This window comes from Pan paniscus, chromosome 3 (genome assembly GCF_029289425.2).
Source record: "Pan paniscus chromosome 3, NHGRI_mPanPan1-v2.0_pri, whole genome shotgun sequence".
NCBI classification, from domain to species: Eukaryota; Metazoa; Chordata; class Mammalia; order Primates; family Hominidae; genus Pan; species Pan paniscus.
In genome coordinates, this window is record NC_073252.2 from 145727892 (window position 1) to 145748374 (window position 20483).

Genomic DNA, 20483 nt, shown 5'->3' on the forward strand with positions numbered 1-20483 from the left:
TTAAAGCGTCACCCCTTCCTCGGCCCCTTTCTGTGATTCAGATTAAATCAAATAAGGTGGTAAAAATGTTTTCCATGTTCCTGGTAAGTACTAGTCTGCAGTGATAGTGCTTCTTACTATGTGACCTTGCTTTGCAGCAGTCTTGTGGGCAAATGCAGGGGCCTGACTTCCATTTGTCTTTTGTTTAAATCTGAGAAACAGATGCTCAGAGAATGTTTGTGACCTTGTTACAGAGTCACAGAGTAATGAGTGGCTAGGACTGCAGCTTGGGTCTTCTGACACCTAATTCAGTGTGTACTTCACAACATCAACTTTTTAAAATAGTGGACATTTTTAGGTAATGGGCATCTGTTTGTTTCAGTTTATTTTGTGTTAGTTGTTAAAATAATGGAAGAGCATAATGAAAAGCAGAAAAGAGAGTAACTATGTAATATCAATACGTTGGACTTAGTTGTAAATTTAAAAAAAAAACCAATGCGTAAAGAAAAATAAAGTCTTCTGATCCTCTGTATCAACAAAAGAGTGACTATTAAGTAAAAGAGGTTAAAATACAACTTCTGCTTTTTTTTGGTTCCATTTCTACACATGGGTGAACCATAGGATCACAGAATTTTAGGTCTCGATCTATGAGGCAGTTAAAGAAAAGTCCCTGATCTTTTTGGTAAGAAAACTTAGGTTCTATATTGTCAGATGGTTTTTTTTTTTTTTTAAGTTGTGCAGCTAGTTGGTAATTAACCTTGGAGTAGAAAAGGGAAGAAACCTCAGTTCCTGAGTCTCTCCTCCTCCATCAGTGTGGGGGAGTTCATTGAGGGCTTTTAGATGACCTGACAGGGGACATACTGTCCTGGGTTTCCAGAAGAACAGCGTGTGGTCCCATGTGGTGAAAAAAGATAAATAAAAGAAGTAGAGAATTAACATGCTTTGTTTAATCTCTTTGCCTAACAGGAAAGAAGTCATACCAGAAAAGGCTGGAATAGTTCATTATTTTTGCTTTGGAAAATACAAGTTGGAAAATCCTAGGGAAGAGAATGTTCCTTTTTTAGGAGGTGTGGAGAGTTAGGGAGAATTTGAAATTAATGGAAACATTTTGACAGCATGAGGACATGGTGTGCTCTCATTGATACTCAAGAATGTTTATTAAAAATCTATCAAGTTGGCTGACAGCTTTAGGGGAGACAGCCCGTCTTCTCTGCATTTATAAATGTGTATACTTATTTTCTCAAAAAGCTTCTATAGCAAAAGGAATGCAAGTATGTCCTAATTCTAGACAGTACCTAAGAAATGTTTGTGATGTTAACCAAAGGGTGAGTACTGGTATATCAATATTATTTTAGGCCCTGTTGACCTATTGATACGTATTTTAAATAGCGTTACAGAAATCACTGGAAAGGTTTGGGAAAGTAGATGACATTTCTGGTAGACAATCTTATTGCTATACAGGTTGATCATCCTGAATCTGAAATCCGATATGCTCCAAAATTTGAAATGACACTACAAGTGGAAAATTCCACACCTGGCCTCTTGCTCTCTAATGGTTCAGTGTACATAAGCTTTGTTTCATGTACAAAATTATTAAAAATATTGTATAAAATTACCTTTAGGCTATGTGTGATAGGTGTATACAAAACAGAAATGAATTTGACGTTTAGACTTAGGCCCCATACCCAAGATACCTCTCTTTGTATACACAGATATTCCAAAATTCAAAAATATCCAAAAATCTCTACCGCTTCTGGTTCTAAGCATTTCAGAGAAGGGATACTTAACCTGTATTCATACTGGACCATTAGGGAAGATCTTTCCCAAGATGTTTTTTTTCCAACACTGATTATGTATTATGATTTTTTGAAAATCTAGAGTAAAACATACTGATTGATTGAGACAGAGTCTCACCCTGTTGCCCAGGCTGGAGTGCAGTGGGTGTGATCTCGACTCACTGCAACCTCCGCGTCTGGGGTTCAAGTGATTCTTGCGCCTCAGCCTCCTGAGTAGCTGGGATTACAGGTGTGTGCCACCACACCCTGCTAACTTTTGTATTTTTAGTAGAGACGGGATTTCACCATGATAGCTGGCTGGTCTCGAACTCCTGACCTCAGGTGATCCGCCCGTCTTGGCCTCCCAAAGTGCTGAGATTACAGGTGTGAGCCACTGGCCTATTATTCCATTTTAAACGAATTCCACGTCTGTGCCAAAATCTGGAGCAAGTTTGCTTTTTTAAGCTTTATGTTATTTTTCTTACGTATTTTGTTTCATTCGGTTGGTGAGGGGTGAGTGACATGGAATTAATTTTTAACACTGCTAAGTCTGAAGAACTGAAAAATAACATAGGCTTGGAAAAAAGTCCATTAAAGGAAGAAATAAAAGTGTCTCTTCTATCCTAATGCTGTCTTGATGATTAAGCAGTAGGCTTGGTACAGATATGTTTTTTTTAGATAGCTTTATCACATTCAGAGTGGTGCTTTGTTTTATTTTCAGATATTTTTCATAATTTGAGCTTCCCAGTGGATTAACCATGTGTATCCTTTTGTTTCTGTTTAATCATAGTTTTTTTTTATTTGTAGGAAGAAAAAAAGAAGTTTGACAAAGAGACAGAAAAGAATTATAGTCTAATTGATAAACATTTGAATTTATCAGCAAAAAAGAAAGACTCACATTTACAAGAGGTATAATTTTTTATTTTTCTGTTAAGTTTTCAAAATTTGATAAGCAATACATGTCTTTTAAAAATGTGCTTTAATTTGGATAACTTTTCATCTGGCATTATATAGAGATAAGAAAAAGTGAACAGGTATTGTCATAAATTAAGAAAAAAGTCCTTGTGAAACAAGACAAAATAATGAATACATCTTATAGTGATTAATGAGGTATGGATTCATAGTAGTAAAATTTTTGTTTCTGAGTATTATTTTACAGGAACATAACTTTAAACCAGCATTAGTGAAGAACAGATATATTATTTGCAGGAATAGATCAATTAATTGGCTTTTGGGAGTTCTTGAAGAAATGAATTGAATTTAATAAGCTCATATACCATTATGCATTTATGTGAAGGCAGCATTAATCTTATTTAATGCTGAGGATTCAGGAGGTTCAACTTAGTTGGAAAGAGAGCATCTGTTTTACTTGTATTAATAGACTCATTTATTTTGGAGGCAGCCATATGTAAGCAGGAAGGAATTTATATTTTATTTTTCATTTTCTCTTTGTTTACTTCTAAATCCCCTGCCATTTGTTTCTCTCACTCACACACTTGGATGGAAACTCAGTTGTTTACAATTCAAAACAAAATGCTTTTATTAAAAATAATGCTGTTTGCCATTGTTAGGATTTAGTCTCATCCCACAAAATTGTATTTTTTTTTTTCTTGTTTTTTAACACATAAGGAATCTGGACATTATGTACTACTGTCATAAACACTTATTGAAGTATTATCAAAATGACACAGTATTAAGTCTTGTGTAAACCTGGATTATATTTAAATGTTAGCTATTTAGTTACATACTCTGTGTGTGTATGGTTTGTTTGACATTATCCACATGTGACTTTTTCTTTTGTGTCTCTAATACCTTTGACTGACATTTGGATGGCACTTGACAGTTCATAAAAGAGAAAGGAGCTTTTACACCTCTTCGTCCTTACTGCAGTACTTTGGGTAGGGCTCTGTTCTCTCCTTGTTGCATATTATTGTGTGCTCCCTCATCTCCTGCCCTCTGTCAATTTTGAGATGACAGCTGCAGCTTTTACAGGCCCCCTTTATGCTAGCAGTTCTCTACCTGTGTTTGCTCTCACCTCCATTTTCAGGTATCCTAAAAAAGATCTTCATTCCCCAAGTAAATTTCCAAATCCACTTCACTTTCTCATTAGGTATCTCATTTTAAACTTTGCTTAGGCAACATCTTTGGAGTCACCTTGGCCCTTTCTCTTACACTCCCCATCTAGTCCATCAGTATGTCATCTTTAGTTCCAGAATATAATCAGAGTGTGTCCACTTCTCATGACTCGCTCTTCTCCAAACCCTCCTAATGGCTTCTCCAGAGGCCCCAGGGCCACAAGATCCTATATGTTCTGCACCCAACCCAGCTGGGGTCAGCATAGTATATACTCAGGGCCGTTGTATTTGTTTTCCTTCTGCCTGGTATGTTTTCAACAGGGATCCATGTGTCTCAAACCTTCAATTACTCTTCCAAATACTCTCCACTCAGAGGTCAGTTTATTAAAAGTTTTTCCTGACCTTCTTATTTAGAATGTCCCCTTTACTCTGCTTTATATTTTTTTCATATTCCTTTTTTTTTTTTTTGAGATGGAGTTTTGCTCTTGTTGTCCAGGCTGGAGTGCAATGGTGAGATCTTGGCTCACTGCAACCTCCACCTGCCGGGTTCAAGCGATTTTCCTGCCTCTGTCTCCTGTGTAGCTGGGATTACAGGCGCCCACTACCACGCCCAGCTAATTTTTTGTATTTTTAGTAGAGACAAGGTTTCATGATGTTGGCCAGGCTGTTCTTGAACTCCTGACCTCAGGCGATCCACCCACCTTGGCCTCCCAAAGTGCTGGGATTACAGGCACGAGCCACAGGGCCCAGCCTATTTTTTTTCATAGTCTTAAAACTGTTTGACAAACTGTGCATTTGTTACGTGGCTTCTTCCACTAGAATGTAAGCTTCTTGAAGGCAACAACATTGTCTTATTCAGTGTTCTATCTTCAGTTCCTAGAACAGTACCTGTTAGGGAGTAGGTACTTAATGTATATTTATTGAATGCACTAGTGTGGAGATGCTTGTACAGTGAGCTGGGGCTCCAGCAATTTATCAGTCCCAAGGATAATTAACCTCTAGAAACATGAAGAGATCCTAACGATGAATAATTTGTTTCATTTAAATTACATACACTTTTTTATCTTGCTCTGTTTGCTTTTTACAAACTTACATGCTCTCACTGAAGCAGCCTTCTATTTTAAGTGTGAAGCCCTTAATAAGGGGGATGCTTTTTAAAGGGGAAAATGTTAGGTTTGGATATTCATTACTTTTGGCAGTGGTTGATGTAATGCTAATTTTCAGTGAATTGAGATGCTCAAGAGATTCATAAAAGTTGCAGAGAATGATACTGAACAAAGGCTTAGAAACGTACATAATTCATTCTCTCCTCTTGCTTCAATTGAAAATAACAGGAGAAGGCCGGGTGTGGTGGCTCACGCCTGTAATCCCAGAACTGTGGGAGGCCGAGGCGGGTGGATCACGAGATCAGGAGATTGAGACCATCCTGGCTAACACGGTGAAACCCCGTCTCTACTAAAAATACAAAAAATTAGCTGGGTGTGGTGGCAGGTGCCTGTAGTCCCAGCTACTCAGGAGGCTGAGGCAGGAGAATGGCGTGAACCCAGGAGGTGGAGCTTGCAGTGAGCCGAGATCGGGCCACTGCACTTCAGCCTGGGCGACAGCTCCGTCTCAAAAACAAAACAAAACAAAACAAAACAAAAAAAACCAGGAGAAAATTGTGGCATACACCATGCTGGCTATTTTGGCAGTTCTCTGAGGCCTTGCTGCTATACCTCTATGTTTATTGGGCATAATAGCTTCTACCTCCATCCACACCCCTACATTCTACTTAATAGTTGTACTGTAACAAGTATTGGATATTTGAGAAAATTCCATTTCTGTTTATTTTTGAAGTCTATTTTTTCTTCCCAAGTAGCCAAATGATATTTCAGTATAATAATAATCTACTTGAGAAGCAGATTTCCTAAATAACTTTATGTGAGACTTGTCTACTTTCTTACATATATTTACAGCAGGAATGACTAGAAATTAGTTGATAATCAAATTGAAATTGTGTATTTGTTAAAAACTAGTGATTTGCTTGGAGTAGTAAAACGTATAGTGATTGCCTTTTAGATTTGGTCAGGCTGAAGGAAATCATTTTATGACCCTAGTTACAACTTGGACGTCCATGGCATTCTTGTAAGTGAGGGCTGTTGTCACGGAATTTTTAGGATGTCTCTTTTCCAGCCAGAAACCTCTGTGGCTGGTGATGCCTTTGCCCAAGTTTTGCTCTGGCCCGCTGGGCTTGTTCTGCCTGCTCTTCCTGGCAGGCTGCACTCGGCTTGTGCTACTGGCCTGGATCTCATGCCTGCCAAGGGCGAGCCAGGCACGGAGTGGCGAGGAGTTCGTGAGTGAGTTCAGGGTCCTCCGGCCACTGTGCACAGCCGGGCATGCCGACTGTGGTGGGGCAGGCAGCTCCAGGCACAGGCACTGGCTCTGTGCAAGGCTGTGGCTGGACCAGGCATACTGCAGTTCGCTTCCATTGTGGGCACTGGGAACACGGTGGCACCCGGAAACTTGGAGACACCAGGAACCGCAGAGCCCCAAAGAGGATGTCACAGCCCTGGCTTAGGGAGCCCCTAGGTCTGGGCTCCCCGAAGGGCCGCAGCTCTTCTCTCCTTCTCGTCGCCCACAATGTAGTGAGCAGGGGAGGGGGAGGATCACCCCTGTTTGTGTTACAGCTCTTTCAGTCTGGCCATTCCTTGGGTCCCAAGTTCTTGTCCCACATCCAAGAGGAATGAGGTATGGAGACAACTGGAGGGTGAGCAAGGTACAGGGGAACTTCATTGAGCAACAGAACAGTTCTCAGGAGACCTGAAGTGAGTAGCCTTTTTCTGCAGGCAGGTCGACGTAATGAGTGTCCAGCTCTCAGTGGAGAGGAGACCTGTAGTGCATAGCTCCTTTCCACAGGCAGGTCATCCTGACTAGTGGAGGAGACCCCCAGGGGGTTGCTCCTTCCAACAGCTGGTAGTCCCCATGTCTTTCTGAGTCTGGCTGAGTCCAGAGTTTTTCTGGGCTCAGAAGGGAGGAAGTGTGCTGATTGGCCCATGCGCAGCCATGAGTGGGCCTGGAAAAAGCACCGTAAGTTTTCATCCCAGGCTGCAGACTCGACCCAGAACTGGCAGCCCAGCGGCTCCCAGGCTTCAGGCCATCCCTGGCTTGAAGGTGGGGTTTCACCAGGGACCTGTCCCTTCCCACCTAGGAACTTGTCTCCCACAGCTGTCAACATGTCATCCATGGCGCCCAAGGTATTTGTGCCAAGAGGTGCCTGCAGGCCCCTGTCGAGCTGCTCTCAGCCCCCTGGCCTCCCTCCTGTGCTTGTTGGCATCCAAAGTCCAGAGGGGGCCGAGCTGGAGGTTGGGGTTACCAGGGGCGCTGGCATGTCAGAACCACCCTGTGTGCATGCATACCCGGCCGGGTGGCAACAGTACCTGGGCTTGGCTACAACTTTGCTCCACACTGCATCAGGCGCCGGGAGCCGGGAGAGGCCAGGGAGCAGGAGCAGGCACTTCTTGAGCCTGCTGGTGGGGCAGTGGGCCTTCGCCGGCCCCCAAGAGCACAGGGATGCCCTGGTCCAGAGCTGTGGCTGCACGGCTGCAGCTGTGTCTGGGAGCATGGGGCTCCTGCCCTGATAACTCTGTAGAAGTTGGGGCTCCTGCCTGTTTCTGGCCCCCGTGGGCACCATGGAGTGCGCAGCCCTGGCCGCACTTTGCCCTCTGCAGCTGGTGTCCTCACAGCGGCTGCTCCAGACTGGCCGCTGCTGCCATCATTGCCAGTAATCCCAGGGATTCTGGTGATTTAATCACAGAGCATGTGGCACAACAGTTCTGGATTTTCAGAACATTAAGGGGGTGGTGATAGAGGTTGACTGGTAATGCAAGGGTAATTACAGTAGCAAGAACAACCAGGAGAGAGAATTTACTAAAAGATAAAATCAAATTGATAAATCTGATGCTGGTATAAATTTCTTCAAGAGCCTTTGCAGTAATAACAAATGAGGAAATCACCCTTCTTATGTCTTTATTAAATAGTCAACAAAATTACAGTGTTTTTGCTGGGAGATGTGCCAACTAACTGCTGATGGCTGAACTATCAAACTCTGGTTATTGGAGGCACAAAAATATGATTCAGATGAGTGTTAGGTAGAAATTCTCATTTTAGCTTAGTAATATATATTAAAGTATTTGCTGAAATGTTTTTTATTACATTTTGAAATGTGTTTCAAATGTGTTAAATGCTTTTCAAAAACAACACATTTTTGGTTATAAAACGTGAATAAAATTTCAATAAAATGTATGATTTTATTTTAAAGTCTATGGCCCAGTGGTATTAAGTACATTCACATTGTTTTGCAACTGTCACCACCATGCATCTCCAGGGCTTTTTAAAAAATCTTCTCAGACTGCAGCTCTGTACCTATTAACAATAACTCTCCATTCTCCCCTGCTCCAGCTCCTGGCAGCCGCCGTTCTGCTTTCAGTTTCTATGAATTTAACTACTCTAGGTGTCTCATGTGAGTGGGATCATATAGTATCTGTCCCTTTGTGACTAGTTTATTTCACTTAGCCTGATGTCCTCAAGGTTCATCCATGTTGTAGTATGTATCAGAATTTCCTTCCTGTCTAAGGCTGAGTAATATTCTGTTATACATATGGATTGGCTACATTTTATTTACTCATCCATCCATCCATGGGCATTAGGGTCACCTTGCCCCCTGCTGCTATGAACAGGGGTGTACACATATCTGTTCGAGTCTCTGCTTTCAGTTCTTTTGGGTATATGCCCAGCTGTAGAATTACTGGGTCATGTGGTAATACTATTTTTCATTTGAGGGAAAAATTTATTTTAATTTTTTGCTGGGAGTTGTGCCTGTTAACTGCTGGTGGCTGAACTATTGAATTCTGGTTAATGAAGCCACAAAAATATGATTTTGAGGAGTGTTAGGTAGAAATGTTCATGTTAGCTTAGTAACACGTTATGTTTCAATATTATTTTACTTAAAGCACTATTTTTCACAGTGCTTGTACCATCTTGCATTCCCACTAATGATGCACAAGGGTTTCAGTTTCTTGACATCCTCACCAACACCACTACTTTTCTTTTTTGTATAGTAGCCATCCTAGTGAGTGTGAGGTGGCATCTCCTTGTGAGTTTGATTTGCATCCTAATGATGAGCGATGTTGAGTGTCTTTTCACGTGCTTATTGGCCTTTTGTATATCCTGTCTGGAGAAATGCCCAGATAAATATTTTTAAGAGTAAAATTAGCTAAGTTAGGAAAAATATCACATGATACCTAGTAAGAATGATTTCTTGGACATGAGTTCTCTCTCCACTATTCTCTGTGGAGTCCTGCTCTTCTCCCAGTTCCTTTCTAGTTAGGCAAGCTAAGCTGGAAGCTTTTTTTGGAATAGCGTCCTGACCAGCTGGTGCCCCCTTCTGTCCCAGGGGATCAGACGTTGTGAGGGCCGCAGATGGGCGTCCAGCCCTGGCCCGCCTTTGAGAGCCGGGTTCTTGAGATGCTGCCATGGCTGGCTCCTTCTCACCTGCCGCCATCACTCCCTGAGCGCTGAGGTGCTGGGCCCTTTCTCAGGCAGACTTTATTCCTAGAGGATTTGTTCATCGAAATGTTTGTTGATTGTGATTGCATGTGGTTCAGCCTTGGGGCATCAGTTGTGGTTGGGGTGAGTTTTTCACGAAGAGAAGTCCCTTTGATCTTCAGTTCTTGGGGGTCAATCTCAACAAACAGAGTAGGAGTCACAAGCTTTTTCTGCAAAGAAACTGATAGTAAATATTTTAGACTTCTGTGGACCATAAAGTTCCTGTTGCACCTGCTCAATTCTGCTGTTGCAGCAGGAAAGTAGCTGCAGACAATACATAAATGAATTGTCGTGCCTGTGTTGCAATACTTTATTTACAAAATCAGGCAGCACACTGTATTTTGGCCCATGGACCACAGTGTGATGACCTCTGATGTAGCGTTTCACTTTTCACCATCTCCAGTTTGACTAACCTCTGTGATTTTAACATAGGCAGATATCCAAGTAGAGCAGAACCGGCAACACTTCTATGAACTGTCTCTCGAGTATGTGTGTAAGCTGCAGGAAATCCAAGAAAGAAAGAAGTTTGAGTTTGTGGAACCTGTGAGTATTATTGCCAAGTTGTTTGCTGGTGGATTTTTGCAATGTAAGATAAGTATTTATTTTCCTAGATCTGATTTATGGTTTATAGTTACTAGAGGCCATAGTGCATAAACATGAAAGAGACATATTAAAAAGGGCAGACACAGATAGCCATGAAGTCAAGGAATTGCCTCTAAATCAGTGGTTCTCAGCTGTATTTGCACTGATAATACACGTAATATTCCCATTGCTACATGATCTCAAGGAAGGCAACCATGTGCAATTTCTGCCACCTTAGCCTATAGCTCTATCTTTTAAAAATTTCTCTGAAATAATTTATACTAGAATGAGTGAACATGGGTTGTTTATACCGGTTCAAACTTTGGTACTTTAAACAATCGTTTGTAACATGACTTCAAACACAATTCACAATGCTTATGGCAATCTAAGTTTAGAAGCAGGATATGGAACATTTGAGACAATTTTGTGAGTTACTCTAACATTTCTTTTTACTTATATTAGAAACACATGATTTTTGTTTGTGATTATATAGATGTTTTCTAGTAGCTTCAGTTGTTTGTATATGAAGATATATGCACATGAATGTATATATCATAATGTAAAGGATATTTCATGTGGATTTCAGCAAAAAAACACTGGAACTCATTCTCAGGATTCATTTTAATTTTAATATTGACTTATTGAATGGTTTCTTTTTCTTAAACAGCTTTATTAAGATAACATTCACACAGTATACAATTTACTCATTGTGAGTATGGTTTATAGAAACAAGAATAACCAAGTAATGATTAAAAATGAGCATTTGTGGAGCCACGGTTTAGTTGGAGCAACAGTCATTAACCTAAACCATTAGAGAAAAACTCAACCTCCTCAAAGCTTTCTTTTTAATGTGAAATAATAATAATGGCCTGCTTTTATTGGGCATTTATAATGCTCAGTCTCTGTTCAAGTCATTGTTCTAAGTGTTGTACCGAACTCATTATTCCACACTATAACTCAATGAGGAGATAAGGAAATAGAAGTAGAGAAAGGCTGAGTAATTTGCCTAAGGTCCCATAACAGGTCATGGCTGACGTTGGGAATGGAGCCTGCTGGGTGTCAGAGCCCCAGATTCCTAACCACCCACGGTGTGGCATTTGGAAGAAAATGAATCTCAAGATTTCCTTAACTCTCTCCCCAGATCACTTCTCTTTACTTCTAGATTTATTGACTTACATGTGGAGCAGAGGCAACAGCCCTCTAATTCAGAGACAGGTTGGGAGTTGGTAGAAAAGTAAAGGTTTAATTACGGGTTTGAGGCTGCCCCTGGCAAGTCATGGAATATCTTTGTCAACAAAACACAGGGGTTGCAGTCTGCTGGATGTGGCTGGGGAGAGCCTGGAGCTCTTTGATTCTGTGATTTTACTTTCTTAAAGATTGTGTCAACCCATAGTGATAAGATTTCAATTACAAATATTGGGATTCTCCTGACTAAAGAGGACAAATGGATGACTTAATAATTCAATTTTTCCTGCAGAACATGCCATATAAGCTGTCTAATGGCTGTGATATTTAAGGGAAAAAAGCATCATTTTCTATAAAGACCAATTAATAGATAATATGTACTTGGGTTTACTTGAATATTAGTGACTTCCCTTTAATCAGTTTATTTCAGTGGAATAACAGTGAGATGGCGGGGGGAACACTTGGTTGTTTATATGATTCTTTTTTTCTCCAGAGTTTTTTTGTGCTAATATCTCTTTTCTTCCTGTGTCTTAGATGCTGTCATTTTTTCAGGGGATGTTTACCTTCTATCATCAGGGCCATGAACTTGCCAAAGACTTCAATCACTACAAAATGGAACTACAGATCAACATTCAGAATGTAAGGAAGTGAAAGCTTTCTTTATAAAAAGATGTTTGAAAAGTATTTTTCATTTGTGTGTTGTATGAAAAGCCTTAATTAAATGAAGACAATGCTGATCTGTTTGTACTGAGAAACTGAGGCTATGCTGCCACCTGCTGGTCAACTCTTGGTGTGACCAACTGCTCTACAGTTTGTTGAGGCTTGGGAAATTCTGCCACCTGGCGGCTTTTCCTGCAGTTTCTGGGTCAATTCTAAGGATAAGCTTTGTTATGTTAACTCTAAATCAGCTATGTCTGCTACAGACAAAAGAGCACTCCACTTTAAGGCATTGAATTTATAATGCACTACTTAACTGGGCATCTTGATTTTTGTTCCCAGATAGGCTTATCATTTGAGTAGAATTTCTTCCCTACATTTTATGCATATTTACTAATGCATTGGTGTTTACAGTTGCTATTGGTCTTGAATATTTTCCTTTGGAAAATGTGTGCTTTCTGCCAGGTCTCGCATAAAGAGATTTAGGAGAATGTTATTAAGCAGTATACTATATGTCATTTTGATCAGGTGGTATATATTTTTCCTCTCAGTGCTAGTTGATCCTGGAAGCGTCCTCATTGACAAGCTGGTCAGGGTATGTTGAGTGTAATTTGAGGTCTCATTAGGAATGTAGTGAGATAGCTTTGTGACAGACTCACAGCACATAGTGAAAGACACACAGGTAGATGGATGGGAAGCTGTGGTTGTTGCCTGCTCTTCATTTCTTTCACAATTAGAAGTTGAGAGTGGGCCGGGCACAGTGGTTCATGCCTGTAATCCCAGCACTTTGGGAGGCCTAGGCGGGCAGATCGCGAGGTCAAGAGATTGAGACCATGCTGGCCAACATGGTGAAACCCTGTCTCCACTAAAAATACAAAAATTAGCTGGGTGTGGTGGAGTGCGCCTGTAATCCCAGCTACTCGGGAGGCTGAGGCAGGAGAATTGCTTGAATCCGGGAGGCGGAGGTTGCAGTGATCCGAGACCGTGCCACTGCACTCCAGCCTGGGCAACAGAGTGAGACTCTGTCTCAAAAAAAAAAAAAAAAAAAAAAGTTGAGGGTGAATACCTTTTGTGTAGATTTTGTTTCTAACTTTTTTTTTTATGTACAGTTCCTTATACTAAGGAGTGTAGCTGATAAAACCTTATTTTTATAATTTATGTGTCAACTTGTATTTGAGGATTGTTTGGACATTCAGCTGGGCTAATGATAGAGTTCTGGAGTAGATTCTTTTTCTGCTGCTGTGGTCTCACAATTTGTGAAAACAGTTATAAAATATGTGGTATGACTATAATGTGACAAAACTTAAAAATCCAAAATGGGTATGTGTGGATTCATTCTAGTCACCCCAAAATTGTCCCTGAAGGTAGTAGAATATTGAGTCTAATGTTGTTGAGTTTTTTTTGTTTTTTTTTTTTTGAGACAGGGTGTCACTCTGTCACTGAGGCTGAAGTGCAGTGGCACAACCACTGCTCACAGCAGCCTCAACCTCCTAGGCTCAAGTACTCCTGCCTCAGCCTCCTGAGTAGCTGGGACTGCAGGTGCATGCCAGCACACCCAGCTATTTTTTTTTCTTTTTGGTAGAGATGGCATCTCATCGTATTGCCCAGGCTGCTCAAACTTCAGGGTTCAAGTGATCCTCCTTCCTCAGCCTCCCAAGATCCTGGCATTACGGGGGTGAGCCACCATGCCTGGCTGATGTTGAGATTATTCAGAATATTTTTGCAGGCAGCAGAAAACAGTTATGTAAAAAGAACACTAGATAGTTCACGTAAGTGGTCCCCAACCTTTTTGGCACCGGGGACTGGTTTTAAGGAAGACAATTCTATAGATGCAGTGGGGGTGGGAGAAGGTAGGGGATGGTTTCGTGATGAAACTCTTCCACCTCAGGTCATCAGGCATTAGATTCTCATAAGGACTGCACAATCTAGATCCGCGTGCGCAGTTCACAATACGGTTCATGCTCCTGTGAGAATCTGATGCCACCGCGGATCTGACAGAAGGTGGACTCAGGCTCACCTGCCGCTCACCTCCTGCCATGTGACCCGGTTCCTAACAGGCCATGGACCGGTACCTGTCGGCAGCCTGGGGGTTGGGGACCCCTGCTTGAGATTATAACTTATGTTTTCCCCTCTGCTTACTGGCTATATAATCTGTGGAAATTCACCTTGTCTGTCTGGACCTCATCTGTCAAGTGCAGGGCTGGCCAGAATGAGAACCTTCAGGCAGGACTGTATATACAACTTCTAGAATCGAGGTAAAATGAAGAAGATAGTGCCCCTTATTTAGAGATAATTAAGAGTTTCAGATCAGAGGCATTTGATCATTAAAGCAAGCAGAAGCTCTTCTGAGTGCAGGGCCCTGTGGACTGCATAGGTGAATGCCCTGAAGCCAGCTCTCTGCCTCAGACTCTGGGGTGAGCTGTGGGGAAACATCAGTCTCTTGGGATGTTGAGTGAAACTCCTTGCACGGCTCGTTTATTTGTGGAAGTGTGTTTATAACACACCTGTTGGGGGGGCGTCTGTTTACCTTATATAAACCAAAAAACTTTCAGAGGCGTTAAATATTTAGATGGAAATGAGCAATATTCTGTCTGGAAATCTTATGAGCAAACCTTGAAGCTAAGCTATCATTTGAAATGTTTCACAAAATGACCTGGTTGGAATCCTTAATATATTGAGAACTTACACAATTGACAACAGTAATCATTTTCTGTAGAGAAATGGGGAAATGACAGTTTATTGAAAAAAAAAGCCTTTTTTGTATTCTCTGTCACTTAAGGATGTGGTCATCAGTAAATCTCCCTACATTCTCAACTTTTTCTCTAAATATTCCTCTCTTGATTTTATTTGGCTGTTTCTTAATAAACACTCTTACAACTCAGAGTTTCTCTCTGTGTCACCTTCAGTATTGAGAACACCTGATCTAGGTGGCGTCTTTGCTCTTCAAAATTTTAGCTTTTAGCTAATTTTTTATCAGAAACACAAGCACTTATGAAAAGCAGGTCACTCATTCTGTATCATCTGCTATACCTCAGTGATGTTGTAATTTGCTCATTTCTTGGCCATTCATCTCATTCCTTGATGTCAGTTTTTTATTATAATAAAGAGAAAATGCTGGATATATAAAACAACATATTGTTGAAAAAAGTCCCAGTTTTGTGTGTGTGTGTGTGTGTGTGTGTGTGTGTGTGTGTGTGTTTGTGTTTCATTTATTTGTTTGTTTGAGAGGGAGTCTCGCCCTGTCACCCAGGCTGGAGTGCAGCGGCCCAATCAATCTCGGCTCACTGCAAGCTCCGCCTCCCGGGTTCATGCCATCCTCCTGCCTGTAGTCCCAGTTCATGCCATCCTCCTGCCTGTAGTCCCACCTGCCACCATGCCCAGCTAATTTTTTTGTATTTTTTGATAGAGACGGCGATTCACCGTGTTAGTCAGGATGGTCTCGATCTCCTGACCTCGTGATCTGCCTGCCTTGGCCTCCCAAAGTGTTGGGATTACAGGCGTGAGCCACCGCGCCCGGCCACATATATGTATTTTAGGAAACATAATCAAATGTTAACTGCCTCTGCATTATAACATCATAAATATTTTGGTCATCTTTTAAGTATTTAATTTTAGTAAAAAAGCAAAACTTTATAATCAGAAAAAGGTAAAAGGTATTTAAAAGCGAAAATCTATTTTTCCCCATCTGATAATACCTATTGTATTGTAAAAGTGGCTAGACTTTTTTTTTTTTGAGAAATTGAGTCTTCATTTTCTATAATCTAGAGTAATAAATGGAAATCAAGAAAGCAGCAAGATGGCTTTTAGGAAATGGGTTTTCCAGAAGAAATTTGGAAATTACCTCAAATTTAAAGAATATTTTAAGAAACTAATTTTGCACTTTTGTGATTTCTGTCTCCCGAAGAATGTGGGGAAGAAGAGACTAGAATAGAATTCTTCCTGGAAGGAAATACAGTGTGCAAAATTTTAGGATTTGTAAAGAGTCCCTAGAAGATAACAAGAATGGGTAGGAAGTATTTAAGAATATGGGCAAAATATTTTTGTCGCAATGTTCTAAGGAAAGTAGAATACCAAAACTACAGACTGTGTGTGTGTGTGTGTGTGTGTGTGTGTGTGTGTGTTTGAGATGGAGTCTCGCTCTGTTGCCCAGGCTGGAGTGCCGTGGCCCAGTCTCGGCTCACTGTAAGCCCCGCCTCCTGGGTTCACGCCATTCTCCTGCCTCAGCCTCCCGAGTAGCTGGGACTACAGGTGCCCGCCACCGTGCCCGGCTAATTTTTGTATTTTTAGTAGAGACGGGGTTTCACCGTGTTAGCCAGGATGGTCTCGATCTCCTGACCTTGTGATGCGCCCACCTCGGCCTCCCAAAGTGTTGGGATTACAGGCGTGAGCCACCACGTCCGGCCGTGTGTGTGTTTTTAAAAGAGATTAGAAATGGCCACATCAAAATATAACAGCAGTTACTTGAGGGGTGGGCTTGTGGTTAGCTTTAGTCTTACTTATCCCTTTTGTTTTTGCCCCCCAAATAGGACTATTCGTGTCCGTCTCTCTATTTTACAATGATACGGATTAGTTTCTATAATCAGAAAAAAGTTTTTTAAAGATGTTTTCTCTTTCAATCAGATTTAAAATACTAAAATAATAAGGCTTAATTTAAAGCTAGTTTATTTGGAGATGTATAATTACTAAAGGATGTAAAGAAAACAAGGCAGCAGTGATCTTTTATTGGAAAGATAGCATTAGACAGTGTCCTACCGTATAGATTATTGTGAGGATTAAAGAACCATGTAAATGCTCAAATGTTACCTATTGTAACATTTGGGGTCTAACATTATTGTAATTAGAAGATGCCTTCATATGTACTTGGAACTTATAATTGGAAATTGCAAGGTTTTAGCCATTCTGTTGATTTTATGCAAAGTTTTCAATTCATAATTTACCTAAAAATGGTACATTTAAAAAATAGTGGCTGGGGATGGTGGCTCACGCCTATAATCCCAGCACTTTGGGACATTGAGGCGGGAGGATCACTTGAGCCCCAGAGTTCAGGACCAGCCTGGGCAACATAGTGAGACCCTGTCTCCACAAAAAATAGAGAAAAATTAGCTGGAGGTGGTGGCACATGTGAGTAGTCCCTGTACTCGGGAGGCTGAGGTGGGAGGATCATTTGAGCCTGGGAGGTCGAGGCTGCAGTGAACTGTGATTGTGCCACTTTACTCCAGCCTGAGCAACAGAGTGAGACTCGGTCAAAAAAAAAAAAAAAAAAAAAAGCCTTCCATTCCCAGTGCAGAAAATAAACCTCTGAGGAAGGTGGGTGGTGAGGGAGAGGGGGACCTCATGGAGGCGTCTGCGGCAGGGATGGTGGAGTGGTGATGAGACAGGTGGCTGCTGGGGCATTTGGGAGATTGCTTATGCTGAGCAGAGATGTTAAGTGAGCACGTAAGCAGACATGTTGAGAATGAGAACCAGGCTTCTTACTGTCTGGGAAAAAATTCACAAATTTGGAAGGAGAGAGGCTGGAAAGAAACCTGAAGAACTGAAGTAGAATTAGATTTCTTGGTAGGAAGTCATGGGTTTTCAAATATATAGGTAGATAAAGAAGTAGTGATTGTGTGTTTATATAAACACGTGTGCTCTGTGTATACAGTTGACCCTTGAACTACGTTGGGGTTAGCACCCCTGCGCTATTGGATGTCTGCGTGTAACTTTTGACTTCCCCCAAATTTGACTACTAATCGCCTACTGTTGATCAGAAGCCTCACCCATAACAGAAATAGCTGATTACCACACATTTTGTGTATTCTATGTATGATATACTGTGTTCTTACAATGAAGTAAGCTAGAGAAAAGAAAATGTTATTACAAAAATCATCAGGAAGAGAAAATATACTTTTCATTAAGTGGAAGTGGATCATCATGAAGGCCTTCATGTGTGTCTTCATAATGAGTAGGCTGAGGAGGAAGAGTTGCTGTCACAGGAGTTGTAGATGGGGAGGAAAATCCATGTATAAGTAGATCCACAAAGTTCAAGCCTGTGTTAAGGCTCAACTGTATGTACATCTATTTCCTAAGGCTGTCTGCTGAGAAGTCCTTAGCTGTGAGCACACTGTGCCCAGATCTTGTCGCAGGAGTTGTAGATGGGGAGGAAAATCCATGTGTAAGTAGATCCACAAAGTTCAAGCCTGTGTTAAGGCTCAACTGTGTGTACATCTGCTTCCTAAGGCTTTCTGCTGAGAAGTCCTTAGCTGTGAGCACACTGTGCCCAGATCTTGTCGCAGGAGTTGTAGATGGGGAGGAAAATCCATGTGTAAGTAGATCCACAAAGTTCAAGCCTGTGTTAAGGCTCAACTGTGTGTACATCTGCTTCCTAAGGCTGTCTGCTGAGAAGTCCTTAGCTGTGAGCACACTGTGCCCAGATCTTGTCGCAGGAGTTGTAGATGGGGAGGAAAATCCATGTGTAAGTACATCCACAAAGTTCAAGCCTGTGTTAAGGCTCAACTGTGTGTACATCTGCTTCCTAAGGCTGTCTGCTGAGAAGTCCTTAGCTGTGAGCACACTGTGCCCAGATCTTGGTTTCCAAATACTAAATACTCTCCACTAAAAAGAACAAGAGCTCCTTTCCAGGACTGGGGCAGGGAAAGTATAAGATGAGCCTAGGGTACCTTATTGGACCAGAAGGTAAGGAACTGGTTGAAGAATCAAGGGGACCAGTCAAAAGACAGAAGCCAGTTCGAAGGGACCTCCTGCTGCTCAAATCTAGGGCAATTTAAGCATGAACATAAATAATAGGATTATTGGCTTAAATAGAAGTGTGTGTACATGTTCACACCTGTGATAGCATCCATACATGTATGGCATGCACATATATGCATATGTGTATATATATTATACACACGGGGGGAAATGAGGGTTGATGAGGGTTGGAAGGAATCTCAGCAAAATGACCAGGGAGGGGAATAAAGTCAGGGTGAAATTATTACAAAGATGGGGATAAGGGTGGGGGATGGTGGCTCATGCTTATAATCCCAACAGTGTGGGAGGCTAAAGCGGGTAGATTGCTTGAGCCCAGGAGTTGGAGACCAGCCTGGGCCCCATAGTGAGACCCCTGTCTCTACAAAAAAACAAAAAACAAAACACACACACACACACACACACACACACACACACACACACACACTCTCTCTCTCTCTCTCTCTCTCTCTCTCTCTCTCTCTCTCTCTCTCTCTCTTAGCCTGGCATGGTGGTGTGCGCCTGTAGTCCCAGTTCCTCTGGAGGCTGAGGTGAGAGGATGACTTGAGTTCAGGAGGTTGAGGCTGTGATGAGGTATTATCATGCCACTGTACTCCAGCCTGGGAGACAGAGTGAGACCCTGTCTTTAAAAAAAAAAAAAAAACGGAGATAAGAAAACTTGGAGAAATGGAAGGAGAGAGGGAACCTAGCCGTCAACAACTGAGTTCTACTTTCTTTGCAGGCTTACACTTTCTTACAGGACATAAGCTGATATTTCTCGCAGCTCTTAGTTTGTGTTTTAAAAACAAACCTCTGCAGACAGGTTTTCCCTTTTACAATCTACATTTATCAGACTCTCCATCCCTTTACAAAAAAGATGTGCCATTCTAACATTTTGCCACGCTTAGGACCCTTGGCAGCAGCCCCTTTTATTGTAGGGAGGAAAGAGGAGAAATTTCAATAATAATTTTCTGTCTCAGTTCCTCCACAGTTTCACATCAGCAGTTTTTCGGTGTTAATACAATTATTTTTGAGCCTGGATGAAAGAAGTGTCCAGGAACACGGTGGTGCTGACTCGTCACAATTGCCTTGCTAATTCTGTCACTTCACCTTGTATATATGTTTTCAGTGTAGCCGTTTGACAGATATTGGCACACCAAGTGTCCTGGGTTTCAGAAATGTGATTTGTCTCTTCAGATATCAAAGACATTATTTGCGTAGGTGAGATATTTTTTCCCCCCTTCTGTCTTCAGGGAAAAAATGTCATTTTCAAGTGCAATTGCCATGACCTGGAAAAACTGACACTTGTATTTATTAGTTTGCAAAGAAGAATTAAACTTTTTCAGATTCTGAGTATTTACAGACTGCTAATGTAACAGTAACAAAACAGATTGAGTCAGATTGGTTGTTGCAAAGGAAATTCTTCTCAGGTAGCTATATTAAAACCTAACTTATGTTTTAAACCTAAAATTTAGTAATAGTGTGAGACCTGAAGGCAGGAATTTTTATGTTGAATAATAAAATTATTAATGGTGTTAGAAAGCCTCCAAAGTAACCTGTAGTAACCTTGGCTTATACTCCTCTGGTAGCTATTTTACTGCTATTTTTTTTTCTTTGCACATGAATCTCAGGAGGCACACTGGAAAGAATGGGGGTATTTTGAGAAATTTATAAAAAAGTTATTTAGAGTTAAAAAATATAATTACATTTATGCAGAGACTTTAAAATGTTCATGAGGAAACTCATATGAGAACTTAACATTTATGTGTGTTTTTTAATCCATTTCAGACACGGAATCGATTTGAAGGAACAAGGTCAGAAGTGGAAGAGCTCATGAACAAAATCAGACAGAATCCCAAGGACCACAAACGAGCAAGTCAGTTTACAGCCGAAGGCTACCTGTATGTCCAGGAAAAAAGTA

At 41.3% G+C, this 20483-nt stretch overlaps 1 protein-coding gene across 3 annotated transcripts in view; it reads left to right on the forward strand.

Moving 5' to 3' along the window:
- The window catches only part of ARHGAP10 (Rho GTPase activating protein 10), a 361433-nt gene that overhangs the window by 139418 nt on the left and 201532 nt on the right, over positions 1-20483 (forward strand). For all 3 annotated transcript variants that reach the window (XM_034959225.3, XM_003815856.5, XM_008968883.5), the window contains 4 exons: positions 2562-2663; positions 9845-9955; positions 11714-11818; positions 20351-20480. In XM_034959225.3, coding sequence (XP_034815116.1) covers positions 2562-2663; positions 9845-9955; positions 11714-11818; positions 20351-20480 — 448 coding nt within the window. The remainder of the gene's footprint in view (positions 1-2561; positions 2664-9844; positions 9956-11713; positions 11819-20350; positions 20481-20483) is intronic.